Source organism: Diospyros lotus, chromosome 4 (assembly GCF_014633365.1).
Source record: "Diospyros lotus cultivar Yz01 chromosome 4, ASM1463336v1, whole genome shotgun sequence".
Taxonomy (NCBI): Eukaryota; Viridiplantae; Streptophyta; class Magnoliopsida; order Ericales; family Ebenaceae; genus Diospyros; species Diospyros lotus.
Genome location: NC_068341.1, coordinates 3,876,865 through 3,896,081, shown reverse-complemented (window position 1 = coordinate 3,896,081; position 19,217 = coordinate 3,876,865). Strand labels below are relative to the sequence as shown.

General features: G+C 35.9%; 2 protein-coding genes across 2 annotated transcripts; both read right to left on the bottom strand.

The window, feature by feature from the left end:
* Positions 1-1,372: 1,372 nt before the first annotated feature.
* LOC127798894 (uncharacterized) lies at positions 1,373-5,985 on the bottom strand. The gene is made up of 2 exons (XM_052332535.1): positions 4,251-5,985; positions 1,373-4,156 (listed from the first exon to the last, which is right to left on the bottom strand). Exon 1 carries the CDS (start codon positions 5,492-5,494, stop codon positions 4,604-4,606), a length of 891 nt encoding a protein of 296 aa, XP_052188495.1. The 5' UTR covers positions 5,495-5,985; the 3' UTR covers positions 1,373-4,156; positions 4,251-4,603.
* Positions 5,986-12,522: 6,537 nt separating this feature from the next.
* Positions 12,523-16,317, bottom strand: LOC127800058 (uncharacterized). Its single transcript, XM_052334461.1, has 7 exons — positions 16,052-16,317; positions 15,799-15,916; positions 15,458-15,546; positions 15,316-15,362; positions 15,130-15,218; positions 14,441-14,574; positions 12,523-13,621 (listed from the first exon to the last, which is right to left on the bottom strand). The coding sequence occupies exons 1-7, from the start codon at positions 16,142-16,144 to the stop codon at positions 12,944-12,946; spliced, it is 1,248 nt and encodes a 415-aa protein (XP_052190421.1). The 5' UTR covers positions 16,145-16,317; the 3' UTR covers positions 12,523-12,943.
* Between the last annotated feature and the right edge of the window lie 2,900 nt (positions 16,318-19,217).

Below are 19,217 nucleotides of genomic sequence, written 5' to 3'. Positions count from 1 at the left end.
AATATTTATTTTTAATAGAAATATATATTCTTATATCCATCACAATACAATTATATTTCTTCTTTTTATCATTCATACAAAACATAAAATTTTATGTATTTTGTAATTATCTTATATATAAATAATTATATATATTTTTATGTCATTATTTATTTATATTATTTGAATTAAAAGGTCAAAAATTATATATAAAATTAAACAAAATCATAATATACAAACAATATTAATAAATAAAGAAATAAATAATAACATAAAAATATATTTTAACTCAAAATATATTATTTATTTTTATTCTTGTTTAATCTATATTTTTGTTTAGAAAATATGTATATTTAACCCAAGTTATATTAAAATATATTTTCAGTAAATATATTATATATTTATATATGTGTTAATAATTCAAGGGGAGATGGAGGTGTCGGCAACGAACAACAGACAATGGAGGTGTCGATGGAGATGGAAGCCCAGAAAGAGAAGCAAGTAGGGCTGACAATTTTCAACACGACCCGATTACACAACACTACTCGACACGAAATTAGGCGGGTTTAGATCGAGGCTAAATGAGTTTGGGTCATAAACGGGTGAACCCGTTTACAACACGAAAAAAATATGCCTTAAACTAGTCAACCTATCTAACCCGTTTAGATATGAAATAAATTTGTTTAATATATTATATTATATATATTAATATTATTATATATATAATATTAATGTTATATTATATATACTAAGTAACTAAGCTTCATAATGTTCGTCGCCTAGGGTTTTTACGCGCGCCTGGTGCCCTTTTCAATTTCTCTCTATCTCCCCACTATCCCTCTTTCTTCGGCCGTCGTTCTCCTTCTCCCTTGTCTCGCGGCTCTCGTTGTTGCTCGGTGGTCGGTCTTTCAGTGCCGATGGTGCTCGATCGTTGATTGGTTACTCCTCCTCCCTCATTGATCGCTGCTCGGTGCTCACTCTTTCGATGCCGTTCTTTTTCTCCCTCATTGATCGGTGCCGGTGGTGCTCGCCGCTAGGCTCGGTGCTATTCTCGGTGGCTGGTGCTTCTCGGTGCTCGCTGTTGCTGGTGCTCATAGCTCGATTTCGATGGTGCTCGGTCACGACAGTTGCCGGTTGTATGTGTATGAATAAGATTTTGTATGTGTATTGAATATGTTTTTTTATGCATTCAATAAGTTTTTACATGTTATAGGTACACGGGTTAGACAGGTTAACAGGTGACATAGCATGACCCGTTTAAATTAAACAGGTTAACAGATGACACGACATGACGCATTTAGTTAAACGGGTCGTGTTGTATTACACGTTTAATAAACGTGTCGTGTTCGGTTTTAAGGAATTTGACACAATTATTAAACGGGTCGTGTTCGGGTTAGCCTGATATATGTTATATGTGTATCTCAACACGACACAATTACGACCCACCAATCCATATTGCCAACCCTAGGCGTCGGATGTGTCAACGAGAATGAACAGAGATAGAGAATGAGGCGAGAGAGGAGGAAAGAAAGAAAGAGAGTGGGGAGGGGGGGAGATGGAGGCATTGACGGTAGAATGACGAGACAGAGGTGTCGACAACAGTTGGAACGGCAAAGGCAAAGGCGGACAGTGGAGGCAAAGGCGGACAACGGCTGGAACGGAAAAGGGCAGATGCGTCAGCAAGAATGAGCAAAGAGAAAGAGTGAGACAAAAGGGAAGGAGAAGGAGAAAGAGAGAGGGAGGGAAGGGGGAGGAAGGATAAAGAAAGTATGAGGAATAATTGGGCGGACATTTAAAAATTTGAGTTTAATTTATCATGATATTTTACCCTCAAAATATCACGGTTAATAGAGGTTGTCAATAAAATTGTCAACCCATTTCTTCGTGTAGCATTATCCTTACAATAATGATGGTTTGAATATGTTTTGCTTCTTAGTTTTCACAGAGAACAGAGAATGTCAAAAAGAAAGCAGAAACAATGCGATGGAGCCCTTATCGATGGACTAATTCAATCAACGTGCCAGAGTTAGATGCAGCAGTATCTCTAATTGCATTGACAAATGTGTTTTCAAACAAGCAGACTTACTTTTTTTATATATATTAGTTAAAGAAACACTTCGTCAAGCTTATAAATCCGACGAAGCAATAGACAATGCCCAAGGGGGACTAGCAGCCTTACTTGTGCTTCTCAAAGAAAGCTATTTTCATCGATAAAATCCAGCATGCCATGCCACTTGCAAACAATGAGTCCTTACCTTTTTGGTTTTCAAAGATGCCATTCTTGTCGGTGGCTGCAAGTCGAAAGAAACTTTGTACTCTGCTCAGCCATTTACTCGAGTTATCAGATGTTTCGCCAAACAAAGAAGAGCCAAGAATTTGATCACTGGGGGCAAGCCATCCCGGCAAACTGCAGCTGCTAAGGTAAAGAGATAGAAGCAGAGGAAAGAGAGTAATGCGTTGAAACATATATGAAGGCAAAGAAAAGAAATCACATCGAAACATGAACAGGAATGGCAGGACATAACACTTCCATTCATGGATCCATAGAAATTTGCTTGAACTTTGGGCTTGCAACACCAGCAGCCTGTGTGCACGAACTGTGTTCAGCTGGTTAATCGCACGAGGTTGGGTCGTACATTCTCTTGTCAGGTTTTACTTATGAAGCTTTTCTGTGAGCCACAAGGAAAGACCTATCTACTCTCGCAGAAAATGTGAACTTTCAGTGGGGTAATGGCTTGACTTAAAAGTTGCAAAAGAAAACTGCATGTCTGTTAGTGTGTGCATGTACGTATGTTTGTGTGTATGTTTGCTCCTCCATGCTGAAAGGTCTCGGATTTTAGTTGCAGAGACGGCCCCTTTGCACTTTTGCGAAAATGACCCTTTCTTAACTCTCACAGAGTGAGAAGCCTCATGCATCGAGGCCACCCCTTCTTCTCATTTCAGAATTAAAACTATTAGCTGTGTATCTTACTATTTACACAACATGGATATGGTACTGCGAATAAAAGTCCGACTAGATAATACGAGAATGGCCAAAAGAAAAGACTAGATAATTTAAGAGTTACTCCTCACCACAGAAAGCATAAAGGTGAAAAGAAAAGCAGAAGTGCACTTGACTTCCACATCAGCTCATGTTTCATAGCATGATTACTTTTGACATAATATATACCGCTCTTTCCACATTTTGACATTTATAGGCATCAAATGACAATTTTCTGCGAGTATGCTGCAGGGAATCCCTTACACTTGAGGGATTTTACTTCCAAGATTGAAAACACATCCATTAATCAGCAGAGACTCATAATCACTTCTGCATTTTAATTTAAAGATTTGCACAAAATTTACCTTCGCTTTGACACTCAGCAACCACTAATATGTGCCCCATATTGCTTTGAAGACTAAGAAAGATAGCATGCTTCTTAATCCATCAAAATTTACTTTCAGTGAACATTAAACAATCAAGGGGCCAATGCAACAACAGTATATGGAACATCTACCTTTAAAAAGATTAAGAGAAAAGAAATCGAAGTGGCTGGATCGGTCAACCATAAAGAAGAGAAAATTTAATATTTAGAAAAGGGAAAAGGAGAATAGAGAAAAAGTTCAAAGTCAATTCGTCTCATTTTTGAAGTGGGATGGATCGCACAATAGAAAGAGAACATAGAGTGCAAAGTGAAGGTAATTCTAACAGGTTACAGTAATTGTGAACGTGAAGAGGTTAATTCAAGTAAGAAGGTTTCCTGCTTAAAACAAAAGACAGACCGAAAAAACAATAACAAACAAATGGGTGGGGGGCAAATTGAAAGCACCACAAGAACAAGTATCCAAGGCCAAAAGAATCCCAATAAATAAGACATCATTATGCATGAATTAGCAAAAGCTAGTATCAAACGAAGTAAATAGCACAAAAGCATCGGTGCTACCATTGGTTGAAAGGTTTTGGTTTTGCAAGTCAAATGGGGGTTATCATCCTTCACCAGAACAAGAATAGAGGAAATGGCAAAATATGAACATGAGCTACCCATAAACTAATAATGCAAGAAATAATTTAAACGAAATGTCACAATATTCACTCACAATGATAGGATACCGCAAGAGTACCCCAATGTTGAATTCCATCCTTTTTCACTCACAAAGAAGGGTATTCAGTTTCAGCAATCTAATTTCCTGCAGCAAACTGCAAAAGCAAGCTTATATCCTGTTGGTGTCTATCCAGCAACTGCTAGAAAAATTAAAACTTGAATAATTCAAATGCAAATATGCGATCTTACTTTATACAAAGTATATCCACTCCAGCTAAGTAGTGCCAGGAGCCTAGATGATTCGTGGAAGACTTCGGCATGAGCAATGACTTGTTCATGGTGTTCATGTGCAAGAGCCAAGTTCAAAATCATTTTGGCCAAAAGACATTAGAACAAAAACATTCCATTTGGATCATGTAGAACAACAATTAAACCATTTTCCATCTTATACTTTGAGTAAATGAATTGAAGAAAAAAAAGAGCAAAAACGCACCCAATACCCATTTATGCACCATACTAAATATAATTCATTCATGATCATCTCTTTAGTAGAACCATCCCACCAAAGATATTGTTAGCATTACTTGGAGACAATACACCATCTATTCATTCTTCCAAGCATACAAAATCAACGAGAAACCAAGACCTGGTAATTTCGACTCGTGTGAGCAAGGCCAAGGTGGTATACATGGATCAGAGAAAATTTGGCTTGTCCACAACTTCTCAGATGACAAACAAGTCTGAAACATGAATACTGCATTCCCAAAAGCGGTACCGAACAACCAGTTATGCACATCCCAGAAAACTTCCACCGGGAGGCCATCGATAAAAATGGTCTGATTTCCTCTGAACTTCCACCGGAGCCGCTTCACCTGCATCACCATTTTGCTATTGACCCTTATGACTAGACAGGGATCACTGACACCGACTGTATCACATTCAATTGTGAGGCCATGAACAGGGCCATTATCACAGAATTGAGCCTTGGTTCCATATACCCTCTTCCCAAAAATGTGCTCCCTCTTTGAAATGAACACTGCATTGGAGAGGGCAGGGATTGCATTAGTCTTCTTGAATGCTTCTTTCCTTAGATCCCCAACAAGAAGAACCATCTCTGTCTTGCAAACCACTGCCAAGTAATAGCCCTCCAGTGGCTCAGGCCCGGACCCAAAATTGGCAGAAGAAAGGTCCCAAAACATGTCAATTTTACGAGAATTTACTTCCAAGCACTTCGACCCTTTTCTCTTGGTGAACAAAGAAGGCTTCACATCAACTTTACAGAGGCATTGACTGGACAAGTCGTCAATTTCAACGCTCAGGCATTGACCCATCAAATTCTTGCTCCACGTAATTGTGATCAGGCAAGACTGGCCAAACAATTTGCACTTGTACACGCAAGTGACCAAATTTTGAGAGACTTTGCTCACATTTGAACATGAAGCATCGGCTACTTGAACCCCATTTTCACCAAAACAAGAAGGGAAATCCCTCATTTTGCTAGAAGAAAGGGGGAAATTTTAAAAAAATTAGGAAAAAAAAGAAAACCAACTTTTGCTCAATCTTTCCGCAGGCTGCTAAACAAAATTTGGGTTTCTGGGTCTCTTTCTTCGAGCATTGTATGTAATGAGAAACAAGGAGAGGGGGTAGGAGAACGAGCAAGAAACGAGAAATTACAAGTTCATCGTACCAGAAGGTGGAGGACTGCATCAATGAGGGACGAAATCACAAACCCATTTGCAGAAGAAGTTGCCCTGAGATCTGCTTGGTTCTTCTTCTCTAGGCTTGGAAGAAGAGTGGAGATAGTGGATCTTGATATAGTTTCCTTTTGCTTGGTTCGACCATGGTTTTAATGTCCCGGGAATCTACTGTTTTTAAGGTAAGGACAAGTGACAGTGCTAATTATAGGCAAATTTTGCGGTAAATCACCCCCGGTTTGGACTTTGGAGAAAAGTAGCCAGAGAGAGAGAGAGAGAGAGAGAGAGAGGCGCTCTCTCACAGTCTCACTGTCCGTAATTTCTTGTCCTTCCTTTCTTTATTTGTTCTATTGCTTTGTTGCAGAATTTCCATGTTTAGAATTTGAACTCAAAATTTGAAAAAGAAGTAGTCTTTTTGGTTTCAAATAAAATATATATATATATATATATTCACAATTTCACACTCACTGTTACAAGCCAACATCATTACTCACGCAAGAATAGATCACATACATAACCATAAAAAACCGAAATAAAAAGATTGAAACAATAAAAAACGACTCTCTGTCAGTCCTTTTCAGCCCTTTTTCGATTTTCTGTTTGGGCAGTGTTAATTGCACAAAATCTTGATTAGTTCACGAGTGAGAGAAGAGTTCCCTGAAAAGATTTGGTTGAGAGAGACAAAGTTTAAAGCATATTTGAAAGTAGGAAATTGAGCTAACTGCCATATAAACTTTTGTGAGGAGTGGAGTGGACGCTGCAGAATTAAGATGAAATCTCTTGTCTTTTCACTTTTGCAAAAGCAGGGGATCCCATGTTGATTTCGTTTACAAAAGCTTTGAGTAAGATGGCAGTAATTGCAATTCGCTCCCCCATCCCATCATTCTCTCAATATTATTTTTTGTATCCTTCAGCAAATCATGTATTTAATTTTCACCTCCAAAATTCTGCATTTAATTAGTCCTAATCTTTTTTGATAAATTTCACTCACACCCCCTATAATTTAGGTCATTTTCACATAATTAATTTTTAAAATTTAAACTTTTTTTAATTTACAATTTTCAAGTCAAGAGCTGCTATTATTTAAGACTAAGTTTCTCAGGTTCCATTAATATGTGAAAGGTGTACTTATTTAGTGATTTATCCAACTTCTTGTGGATTCTGTAACATTGTAACTTAGTCCTAACTTATTGTTAGCTAACTCAAGTTTGAAAATTTATACTTTATTGTGCTAATTATATTTCTAATAACTTTATTCAGTAGAGTGACAAATACTGTGTATTGCAATGTACTTGTATCATTAACAAAAGAAAATTTAAATTTTTGTTTTCCTTTTCTTTTGTTTGCTTATTGGAGTAACTCAGCAACAGAACACACCCATTTTAGAAAATATTCCATTTTAACTTTGTGGTCCCAAAGATTCCTAATTGCCTTTCTAAACCTAAACAAGCTACCCCTAAATATTGACCCCAAAAAATAACAATAATTAATATCTTACAAGCTTTGCTCAAACTAAATTATTTTTGGTAAAAAGAATAAATATCTACTTAAATCCAAAAATACTTTCTTTAGCTAAAATTATGACTTAGACATGATATCATATATAGAAAATTCATTCAAAAAAGGAAAAAAAAAAAAAGCCCAAATGATCAGAGGCCATACAAAAGAATTATTTTTTAGTATTTCTCTTGAATTAAATGGTAACTAATAAGAAAGTTTATTGTTGAGGTATCATATCATATCATATATATATATATATACACTTTGTTAAACAATAAAAATAAATATCTAATACAAAAGGAAACATCTTCTGAGTTAGTCAAATGGGTACTCAAATAAATAAAAAAGAGAAACCAAATAATGGGGGTGTCATAATATCTTTTTGACATTTTGAATTTGTCAAGGAAAAAGAATTACCTTCATTTGACAATTTTGTTCATAATAAAATAAAAAAGTGAAAATTTTTAATTCCTAATATCCAAAATTAAAATCAAATTCATGATATTTCCAGGTCATGAAGAGTGTTTATGATATATATATATGTATATGCTTGTGAGTGAGACCTATTAGTATTACAATATTGTTTAGAACCAAAGGCAGTAAGATTGTATTAATACTAGTGAGAATGTCATGTCATATCCCAATTCTGCCCTCAATGATTTAGTAATTTTATAGTGGGTGGCATCTGGAAAAGCTTGGGATGAAAGCTGTTGGGCAATGAGAGGATGTAGCTTTTGGGCAGGTGCCATTGTCCTCATTCTGCCCCAGAATATTATTATTATTATTAGTAGTAGTAGCAGCAGCAGCAGTAGTAGTAGTATAAAAACGTATTCTTATTCTTATTATTATTATTATGTTTCTTTTCTTATTCCTCCACCCAGCAATTGCAAATCATAATTCATAAATGTGGAAGCACTCTGCTGCATACTCATAATTTCGTTTTTCTTTTCCTTTCCTTTCCTTCATAAAGAATGCAAAGGGTAAATGATCATCTCCAAGCTTGAATTGTCCCCCACTTCCACATTGACCCACATGCCATAACTCTTACTAGCTATCTATTTCGGCATATTTTTAATTTAATGGAATTTATATTAATTAAATTTGTTATTTGTGAGAAAAAAAGAAAGAAAGAAATTAGACCCCCCATATTTGGCAAAACCACTTTTCACATAAACAATTCTCTCTCTCTCTCCATACCAAAAGTTTTAGCTAAGCCAAATAAGTTACAAGATTTAAGTTAAAAGAATTATTTGAAAGAAGACTAACGTTGGGTTTTAATTAATTAGACATATATCATTTCTTATCTTCTTGGTTACATTTTATGAATAATAATAATGTACAACAATGCACGTTTATGGGATAATCATAAATCATCATTACTAGAATGATGAGAATTTACAATAAGAATTGGGCTATATAGGATTTATCTGATCCATCAAAGCGCTTTCAAGTGAAACTTATTGCTTGTCCCCAAAGTTGAACCCTTTCTTCCATGTCTTCACCTATCACCACCCAACCCCAACTCACTACTCACTACACCCTTCTCATCCCCTCTCTCTCTGTTCACATGCAGATGCAGTTCACAGGTTTATTTGATCGTGGCTTGCGTTCTTCTGCACTAAATTCTCGATCGGATGGATGGACTCTCTCTCTTAGACGCATAATTAATTTACGGGTTTAAATGGGGGATAAATGACACCCTTAATAAAGTTTTAATATGATATATATATATGAGTCTTATCGAATAAACTCGTCCAATATGCACAAATATTTACAAGTGACTAGCAATACATACGTGATATATATTAAATATAGTCGTGCTATAGTATCTGAAAGAAATTGATGTACAAATTTATCGAAAAATTACGCGTGCCCACACTATATGGATGGATTTCATCTGTGATGAAATTCATTGGGCGGACTTCAACATAGTTGAAGTCGTGTTGAAGTCTGCCCCGTTCATAGATGAAATCCGCTCAAATTTTATTTAAATGTGTCTGTAGTGTTTTTGAGGCGATGCGGTAATTTCAAGACGAGAATATTTTTGACATTTAATGTCTTTAATCATCTGTACGTCAGTCAATTCGGATAAAATAGAATAATTCTATTAAATATACCCAATAAAATCTCGGCAGGCCATCTCACTATCTTCTGTCACAAGGCATATTGGCCTTTAATCAACTACTCCGAAACTGTGAGTTGTTTTATGCGTCGGTGAAGACAGACTTAATTTATGCCACAACAAAGCGCAATGAGGTCCCTTGAGAGATCTACTGCCACTTTTTCTTTTCCAACACATGCATTTGCTTAATTAATCACTGGGCCCATTTTGTGGGCTTCAAAAGTAATGTGAAAAAAAGAAAACAAAGAATTGTATACTGTGGGAAATATGGTAATGATACTTTTAACAAATAAATGTTTTTAGGCCTTGGAGGTTGGGGTGGGCCTGTTGCCCAGTAGTAGTAAGGACCCATTTTGGCAAAATGTACTAATTGGGTCGGGTCTTCTGTCACCTGCAAATAGGCTTCCGTATTTGAGCCTTGCAGATTCTATTTTAAGGCCCATACTTGTTACTTTGGGCTTAGTTGGGTCTGTGTCCACTCCATTTTCAACATTTTCCCTTCTCACAAACCCAAACTCAAAAACCAACCTTGGCCTTAGCAATGTTACCACTGCCACTAGCTAACAGTGCATGTCTGCAACTCACAGTAGAGGAGGGCCCATTTATTCACAATTATGAGAATTCCTCGCGCCAGTTGGTTTCCCGTGTGAGGAGCTCCAAACAGAAACTCTGAGAAGCGAACCAGGAAAAAAGAAATGTAAAAAATGGAAGGAAAGAGAAAGAGAGTCGGCTTTCTGCATATTGCTGCAGGAAAGGGACAGGCAATCGCAGTGATGGTACAAACAAGGCATTTGTCCTCATCGATGTGCCATGGAAGCTACTATACAAACAGTATCATGGCTGATAGATATTAAAAGTAACTTGTAAACTAATAGATTCCACCTAGAATGATGAATTCTCAGACCTTAATTAGATCGAATATATTGTTCCATCTTTTTCTAATGATCGTTGAAGATAAGATCAATATTTTGAACATTATATAATATGTATTCATGATATGTTGATAGTTCCATTCTGCATATAAGAGCCTAAAGATGTACGTACTTATGCAAATGATGAATGCATGCATGCATTCCCTTCTTTTTTTTCCTGGTAAAAGGAGGAAACGCCACGTTCAATGGACACCAACGGGGCAATAAGGACTTAAAAACACCTACTGTTTGTCTCTAGGTTTGCCTTGGATGCGTTACCCACATGCACACTCCTTGTAGCCAAACCATTTGGGCACATTGGGTAAAATCTCTACTAGAACTTCTTGATAGTATTATAGGTCTCCTCCACTTGGATGCATTGGGCAAAATCTCTAAGGACTGTTTGATTAACCATCTTTTTCATGAAAAATGATCATTTTCTACCCAAATTCTAGTTTTTGGAGTTTTTGTTTGGTCAAATTTTTAATGAAAAATATTTTCTCACTTATGATCATGTGACTAGCTTTTCCCACTTTTGCTGGAATTGATTTTCGCATGGAGGGGGTTAGATTTGATTTTCCATGAAAATGGAAAATCCACCCACCACCCAGCTGCTTCCTCTTCCACCACCATTCACTAACGAAGAGCAGTGAAATCGGCCATCAATGGTTGCAGCAGTCATTGAGGATGGCAGCGAAGATGGGCAGTGGCAACAGGCAGCAAAGATGGCAGCACACAGCAGCCAGCGAAGATGGCAGCAGCGATGGAGGGAGGCAGGGAGAAGAAGTGGGTTTCGGAGGGAGGGGGAGAAAGAGAGAGAGGAGACGGGGTTGGGTTTGGGAAGAGAATTCCATAGAAAATAAAATTGTAATCAAACATCAAAAATTAAAAAGTATGATAATCTTTAAATTAAAAATTAAATCAATCAAACATACTCAATTGATAATTTCAATATAAATAATTTCTATACAATTGAATTGTCTAGAAGTTATTTCCTTTCCATGCAAGTTTAGTGCTTGCAATCAAAGGCCCATAATAAAATTTCTTGATAGCACTATAGTCTCCTAAACTTCTTAATTAGTAGCAATATATATATAGGTCTCCTCCAATTTAAAGCGTAGTTCGTATAACTAAAAAACTTATCATACCTTCATATATAAAAGATTCGAACTTGGGACAATAATTACCACTTGGTCAGATAGTTGTCATGCATGATGCATGTGCTAACCTCCATTACCATGGCTGATGGGGGAGTCATATGTATATATATAGATAATAGATAAAAGATAGTACTGTAAGAATTATTAACTGATCTGATCTATCTCATATTGAAGTACTACTGCCCTACTGAATTATTTTTGTGGTTATGGGGGGCGGTCCTATATTATTTCTCTCCTGTTTACATATGCAGCATGCATGCATGCATGGTGCAGGAAAATCTCACTTGTGTGTGTGTGATGACTATGACAATTCCTTGTATATCTATCACCATCTCCAGGTCATAATCCTCCTCAAGAACTGGGAATATATAGTTTCAGTACTGAATGGACTCTTCCCATCCATAACCCAACAAAGAATAAACTCCAATTCTCATGCCTTGGTACTCCAATCGCTGCCATCACCTCCCTTTGTCCTCATTGATCCCATCCACAGGCCACCCAACAAATTAATTAAAAAAAAAAAAACATCACAGACACACACACTCTCTCTCTCTCTATAATCTATATATATATATATATATACATCCACACACATATGTATCTATACGTACAAAGTGATAGAGATTACGTCAGCCCTAATTAAGGAACAGAACCTTGATCACTTGAAGACAAATGGCCACCCAACAAAGCACAGAGCACGGTTCTTCATCATCTGTGTGTATAGAAATATATTTGTATATATATGCATGATTGTTCACAATTACATGTAAGTATATGCAAAATTTCAATTTCCAAGGCCACAACCACACGGCCACAACTCAATTTCCTCTACATTCTTAAAATAATGCCATCTGCTCTGCTCTCCTCCTATAAGAGACGATATATATATAAATATATATATGTCAGTATTATCTTTAAAAATTAATTATAATTCAGCGATATAATTAGATTAGTTATAATCTGAAGAAGAAACTGAGAATCAACTCTGCAAAGTCTCAGACCAAGTTTGACTTTGTGAAGAAAGAATCCACGACACATATTCCTAACAGCTCTGCATATATATATGTATATATATATATAGAAATGGAGTCACCAACTAATGCAAGAACAAACACATAAGGTCAAGAACTTTTTCAAACTCTGCAATTAGCTAATATTTTATTGTCAACATAATGAACAAAGTCCAACCATGCATGGAGGCCACACAGGCCCAAAATTAAACTCTTAAACTGACTAAGATCTTCACATTAACAGCAACCAAAGATTATAATAATAATAATAATAATAACAATACTAGCTAAGAGCTTGAATATTGAAACAAAGATTTCTCCAAAGCCTTGTCCTTCGAGGATTTCAGTTCTCCATTAATAGTAATTTCCAAGGCAATGTTCGCCGTCTCGACCACGCTATCTTCTTTTCACAACCCGTTTGGCACGGAGTCAACCTTTCTAGGTTGATGGCATCGGTAATCCAAATCAACGGCCCAGTTTGTAATAAAATTTTTCAATGAATTTGTCGGATGATTCATATTGATGTATGTACTGTTTCAATCACATCAAAACCGCTGGGACACCGACGCGTGGCGCCGCCGGAGCTGCGGCGACACAATGGAGATGAGCCCACCCAGCGGCGGCCTCATCTTCGACCGGTAAGTCATCTCGTCGTACGGCCGGCGGTAGAACTTGAGGTAGGGGAGGAACGAGTCACGTGACTTCTCAGACCGCGGACAGTCCCTCCTGAAGAACGTCGCCGGCGAGTGGAGGAACGACGGCTTCGGGGTCCTCGGATGGGTTACCATCGCGGGGTCCAGTTTCTGGGTCTTCTGGGGGAGTGGCGTCGACGGGAAGAAGCCCTTTTTACCGGCGCCGAGATTGCAGGGCGGCGTCCGGGCGACTGGCGAGGCGAAGGAGAGGGAGCGTGCGTTGAGTGGGGAGATCAGCGCCGGGCCGAGAAGAGAATTTGCGGCGGCTGTGGGGCCGACTTTGGATGTCGGCGTGTCGGTGAAGGAGAGGTACCAGGGCTTGAGAGAGTCGAAGTGGTGGGAGACAGTGAAGGAGAAGCGGGAGGAGGAGCAAGAGCCTATCTTGGCCGTTGATGGGACCGACGAGGGGTCGAATCGGAGGGACGAGGCTCGCGGGTACGACGAGAAGTCGTTGAATTCTAAGGACTCTTCGAAGTCCAGCGACGAAACCACCATGGTCGCTGGCGAGAGGTCCACAAATGGCCGTACACCCTGTAAATTCAAAAACCTTCTATTAATTAAAATTATAATAATTCAATAAACATTTTTGCATAAAAAATATAACTAAGAAAGATGGTGCAGTAATTGCATTTTTATATATAATTTGAGCAACACAGTACTGAACTTCATAGCTAATAATCATAATGTAATTAAGAAATAACCTTATTATCATCATGTTAATTATGAGATATATATAATTGAGTAAATCAAAGTTAAATACACACACACACACATATATATATATGGTCTTTAACTTTATTTTATAAAGACAGCATTTTGAAGTTTCACTCGAGAGGACTAATTAATAAAGTTTAAAATGTTAATCTACCAAGAAAATTAATATTACCGTTAGTCTGCAAGTATATATATATATATATAAGCGCAGTTCAAACCCAAATCTAAAGACTATATCTAATTAATTAGAGATTTTGCATGTATTGATGAATAAATCATCGTCACATAATTATATTACCGTTACCTTAATTATAAGTAAAGTAATAAAGGAATAATGTATGCTATGGGTAAAAGTCTTTTCAGGGATAAGTGCTACAAAAATTGAAAGATTTGGAGGACAAGAATTTATTGAGCAACCTTTAGAAACATGGGGGAGGGTACAGTGGAAATGAGCAAGTCAACATAAGACAGTTTGAAAAACAGACACCGCCAATTGCGGGCTCCAGCAGTGCAACCAAACAGAACTTAACATCGAAATTTACAAGGCTGTTCAATTTGATTTGAAAAAACAACTAATTAATCATAATTAAGGCGCCCTAGCTAGACCTGATGATAATTAACAAATTAATTACTTACCTTCCAAAGATAAGAGAAGAGGGAAGGAGGATCAATGACAAAGGCCTTGTGAAGGCGGCCAGGGTAGTAGTCGCCCATTATCTTGAGCGTCGCCAGCAGCATGTTCATGAAAGCTGATGCCGATCTGTAAAAGCCTGCAAGTTTCCCAAACACGCCCTAATTAATTGGATTCACGGCCAAACAGGACCTTGGTTTTTCCGACATGAAAAAGTAGAAATCTGGGAACTTTAGGATAACATAAAATTGAATTGGAACACAGCCTCTCAGAGCGGCCTCACGACCTCGACGACGACACCACGGGGGCATTGCGGACAATGTCTGACATGGCTGGCTAGCAGCTTACCATTTTTTCTGTTCTTTTCTTTTTCTTTTTCTTTTTCTTTTTCTATTCTTTATTTGGTTTAAGCAAAGCACTCATTGATTGTAGTGATTAGGCGTGGCTTAGGGAATCAGAGAGATCAGAGAGAGAGAAAGATGGGTATGAATTTCACACTGAAAAGTGCTGCGATGGAATGTACACTAATTGCTTCTGCCCTACTGATGAGAATAAAAGGCTGTGTTGAGATTTGGAGAGAGAGAGAGAGAGAGATGTGGGATTACTGTTTTGCCCCGATTATTTTCAAATTTCTTAAGGGGTGCAGATGAAATGAGGAGGGAGAATAGTAATTCTAGCAGAGAAGCAGACTTACTCGCATCGAACAGAAGAACGAACTGTTCAACGTTTCTGGGCATGGTTTGAATGGCAACCTCTAGAGTAAAAACCAGGAGCCGAGTAAACCTGTGATTTGGTTTCCAAATTAACACATCAGAAATCATTCATATGTACGTAAGTAAATCCATGGAAATATATAAGATTTTATTTTGAGGAAACTCACAGTTTCTGGGAGTGAAACTTCTGGTAGTCTTGCTTAATCCGGAAAATCTGAGTGAAAAAAGAGATCGAACAATAATTTTCCGAGAAAAAAATGGGAAAGAGAAAATGAAGGGAGATTAAGATAGAGGGAGAAAGAAGATTACCATGACGGGTCGGGATTCTTCGTCCTGGCCAGCGACGTAGGCTAGGCCGTCGGCGAGTTCGGCGGAGAACTCATCGGCTATCAAATGGTCTGCACTCGAGAAAGTTCAAAGTGTGGAACAAACTTTTTTCGTTAAGGAATCAGTTACTTTAAATCATTGCCTGTTTATGAACACTTAAACAGTAGATTCAAAAACAAAAGAAAAGAACAAAAACGTTGGAAAGCAAGATTCCACAGAAACGAAACAAAAAGAGAAGCTAAGGACGAAAAAGTTGCCGAAGCAACATTCAAAATGCTGGCTTTTTCCAAACAAGAAGAGTAGAAGAGTCTTTCAAAACGTACCGGTGCCAATGCTTTCTCTCCATGAAAGGCAAGCTCGTAGATGCTTCGCCGCTTTCTTCACGTTATCACCTCTCGATTTCAAAAACCTCTCCACGCAAGCTTTGTTGCAGAACTTCTCCTGCCATAAATGAATAAACGATATTCATTAAATACAAACTTTTATGAAACTAAATATCAAATATATGTCTAGACATATACTTATATATATAGAAGATGAAAATTCTGTAAAACTATATATGATCATATATTATACCTGTTTGAGGGAGAGAGGGGCTTGTTTGGAGAGGAGAGAAAGAACGGCTTGAATTCTCTCTTTGTCCTTCTGGGTTTGATCTTTCTTCCCCATTCTCGAGAGGGATTCCAGCGGACAGAGAAAACGGTGTAAATTATCAAGAAAACACAGAGATATCAAACTTCAGCTACAAGCTAACCTCTCAAGAAAGAGAGAGAAGATGTAGAGAGAGAGATTTTGCAGAAGAGAGAGAGAGAGAGAGGGGGGGGGGGGGGAAGAGTAGTGCTTTTTTTTTTTTGAAGTGCGAGAGAGAGAGAGAGAGGGGGCTGATGCTATTTATAGACGTGACGGAAGCCGTTAAGTTTGATGCTTACAGATCATGAGTCAATGTCAACATCCGTAACGGGAAACGTCGGCTACTCAGCGAACGCACTCAATTATTATTAACTTTCCCTCTTTGCCCTTTTCTTTATTCGTTTTCTTCCTCCTGGCCCTGCCCTGCATATTGCATGTAAACCGAAATTAGAAATGAATACGAAAAATAGAAATAGTAATGTTTTTTTAAAAAAGTAAAATATTAAAATATATAAACATCTTTTTGTAAATATAATTTTTAATATAAAATATTATAAAAATAATTATTTAATCCAATAAAAATATAAATTACATTATCTATTTAAGAAAATATATAAATATAAGTTATTTTTATCTTTAACGTGATCACGGAATAAAATATTAAAAAATGACTCTAAAATATTTTTAAAATTATAGAAACAACCTTAACTTTTTAGTTTTAGTGTTTCTTGATATTTTGAGATAAGATACATTTTAAAAATATCGAAACGATACTCTTTCGATGTTTTTGTACATTAGTGGTCATTGATTGAGAAGAAATAAGGTGAGAAAGGAAAAATAATTAGTTGAATTTATTTATTTTTAATAGATGAATAATTGATGAAAGTATGAATGAAATGTTGATGTTATGGGTATTTTTTATATTTATTTATTCTTATCCAATTCTTGGAACATTATTATTACAATAATACTAAACACATTCATAAGATGCTTGTAGATAGTAAATTGCATCTTAAAACTCAAAAGATATACATATATATATATACATTACACACGAAAAGTGATAATCTCATATTAATACAAGTCAAAAGTAAATTTTAATTTATAATGGTCATATTTATACATGAATGGTTGTTTTATTTTGTATCTTAAAATTGAAAAGAAATACATATATATATATACACAATACACACACGTGAAAAGTGATAATCTCATATTGATGTAAATTAAAAGTAAATTTTAGTTTATAATGATCGTATTTATGCATGATTTCAAAATAAAACATAATGTGTCATGAGTTACGAGTTACTATATAAGGAGGATTAGGCTCAAAGAGATGAATTAAAAGCCTGAAAAAAATAGTCCACAGAGATTTCGAAAGACTATTAGAGACTTCTCCTAAACTGACTCCCATACAAAGAAAAATGAAGAAGCCTCAAGAGACTCGTGAGTCTCTTGGAGACCTCTCTCATGGGGTATTTTCAGTAAAAATACACAAACAAATAACTTTGATAATCAAAAATTCCTTCAAGAATCTCGCAGAAAATAGAATTTATTTCTTAAAAGTCCTCACATTTCAAAAAATATACGTTTTAAATACTAATTAAAGTTCTATATTCAACTCTTCAACAATCTCTAGTATTTGATTTAAATATCAAAATATTTATACAGAAAACACTTTGCTTCCTCTAATCGTTTTCCTTTTGTAAATATCGAGCACCTTGAGAACGAATTTTTCAATAAATAAATTTATTATTATTATTATTGTGTTGAAGGTAGACAATTTAGATATGATATATATCTTCCTGTGTATCTACGTGGAAGTTAAAATAGATAAATATTGGGTGTAGGGTACAGATAGATGATATATAGTTGCAGTGCAACCTAGTTTTCATATTTAGTACATTGTTATTTATTCTTATCCAATTGTTAGAACATTGTTATTACAATAATACTAAACACATTCATATATAAGATGCTTGTAGATAGTCGCGACAAATTGCATCTTAAAACTCTAAAGAAATATATATATATATATATATACATACATGAAAAGTGATAATCTCGTATTAATGCAAGTTAAAAGTAAATTTTAGTTTATAATGATCATATGTATACATGAAATGTTGTTTTATTTTGTATCTTAAAACTCAAAAGAAATACACATATATATACACTATATATATACACACACATGAAAAGTGATAATCTCATATTAATATAAGTCAAAAGTAAATTTTAGTTTATAACTATCATATTTATGCATAATTTCAAAATAAAACATGATGTGTAATGAGTCACGATTTGTTGTACAAAGAGGACCGAGCTCAAAAAAAAGAATTAAAAGCCTAAAAAAAGTAGTCGATAGAGGTTTGGAAATACCCATACAAGAAAAAGAGAGAAAGCCCCCAGAGACCTCTGTCATGAAGTATTTTCAGTAAAAACACACAAATAGATTATTTTGATAGTCAAAAATTCCTTCAAGAATTTCATAGAAGATAAGAGTTTATTTCTTAAAATTCCTCACATTTTCTTATAAATAAGTGAGTGTTTATTTCAAAAAATGTACGTCTTATATATCAATTAAATTTTTGTATTTAACTTTTCAATAATCTCTAGTGTTTGATTTAAATATTAAAATATTTATACGTAAAACACTTTACTTCCTCTGATCGTTCTTTTTTTGTAGATATTGAGCACGTAGACAATGAATTTCTCGATAAATAAATTTGTTGGGTTGAGACAACTCTCGACCACTAAAAAACATAAACCAAAATAGAGTCAAAACCTACACAAATCATTCGATAAACTCAAACATGCATATGAACATAATAGAAAAGATAAAGCATAAACTGAACACAAATAATTTTATCGTGGTTTATCCGTTAATGAGAGTTACATCCACGTTGAATTTCGAAAAAGATAGCTCACTGCATTATCGGAAAGTAACAATTACAGCCTCAATATACAAACTTCACTCTCAAATACTCATTATACAAACTAACAAATCTCTAATCAAAGAAGTTCCCGTAACCACAAATCTACAAATTAGAGGCAAAACTCTAGAGAGAAAACTTTCGTATCAAATCTATGCAGAGAGAATGTAAAATGC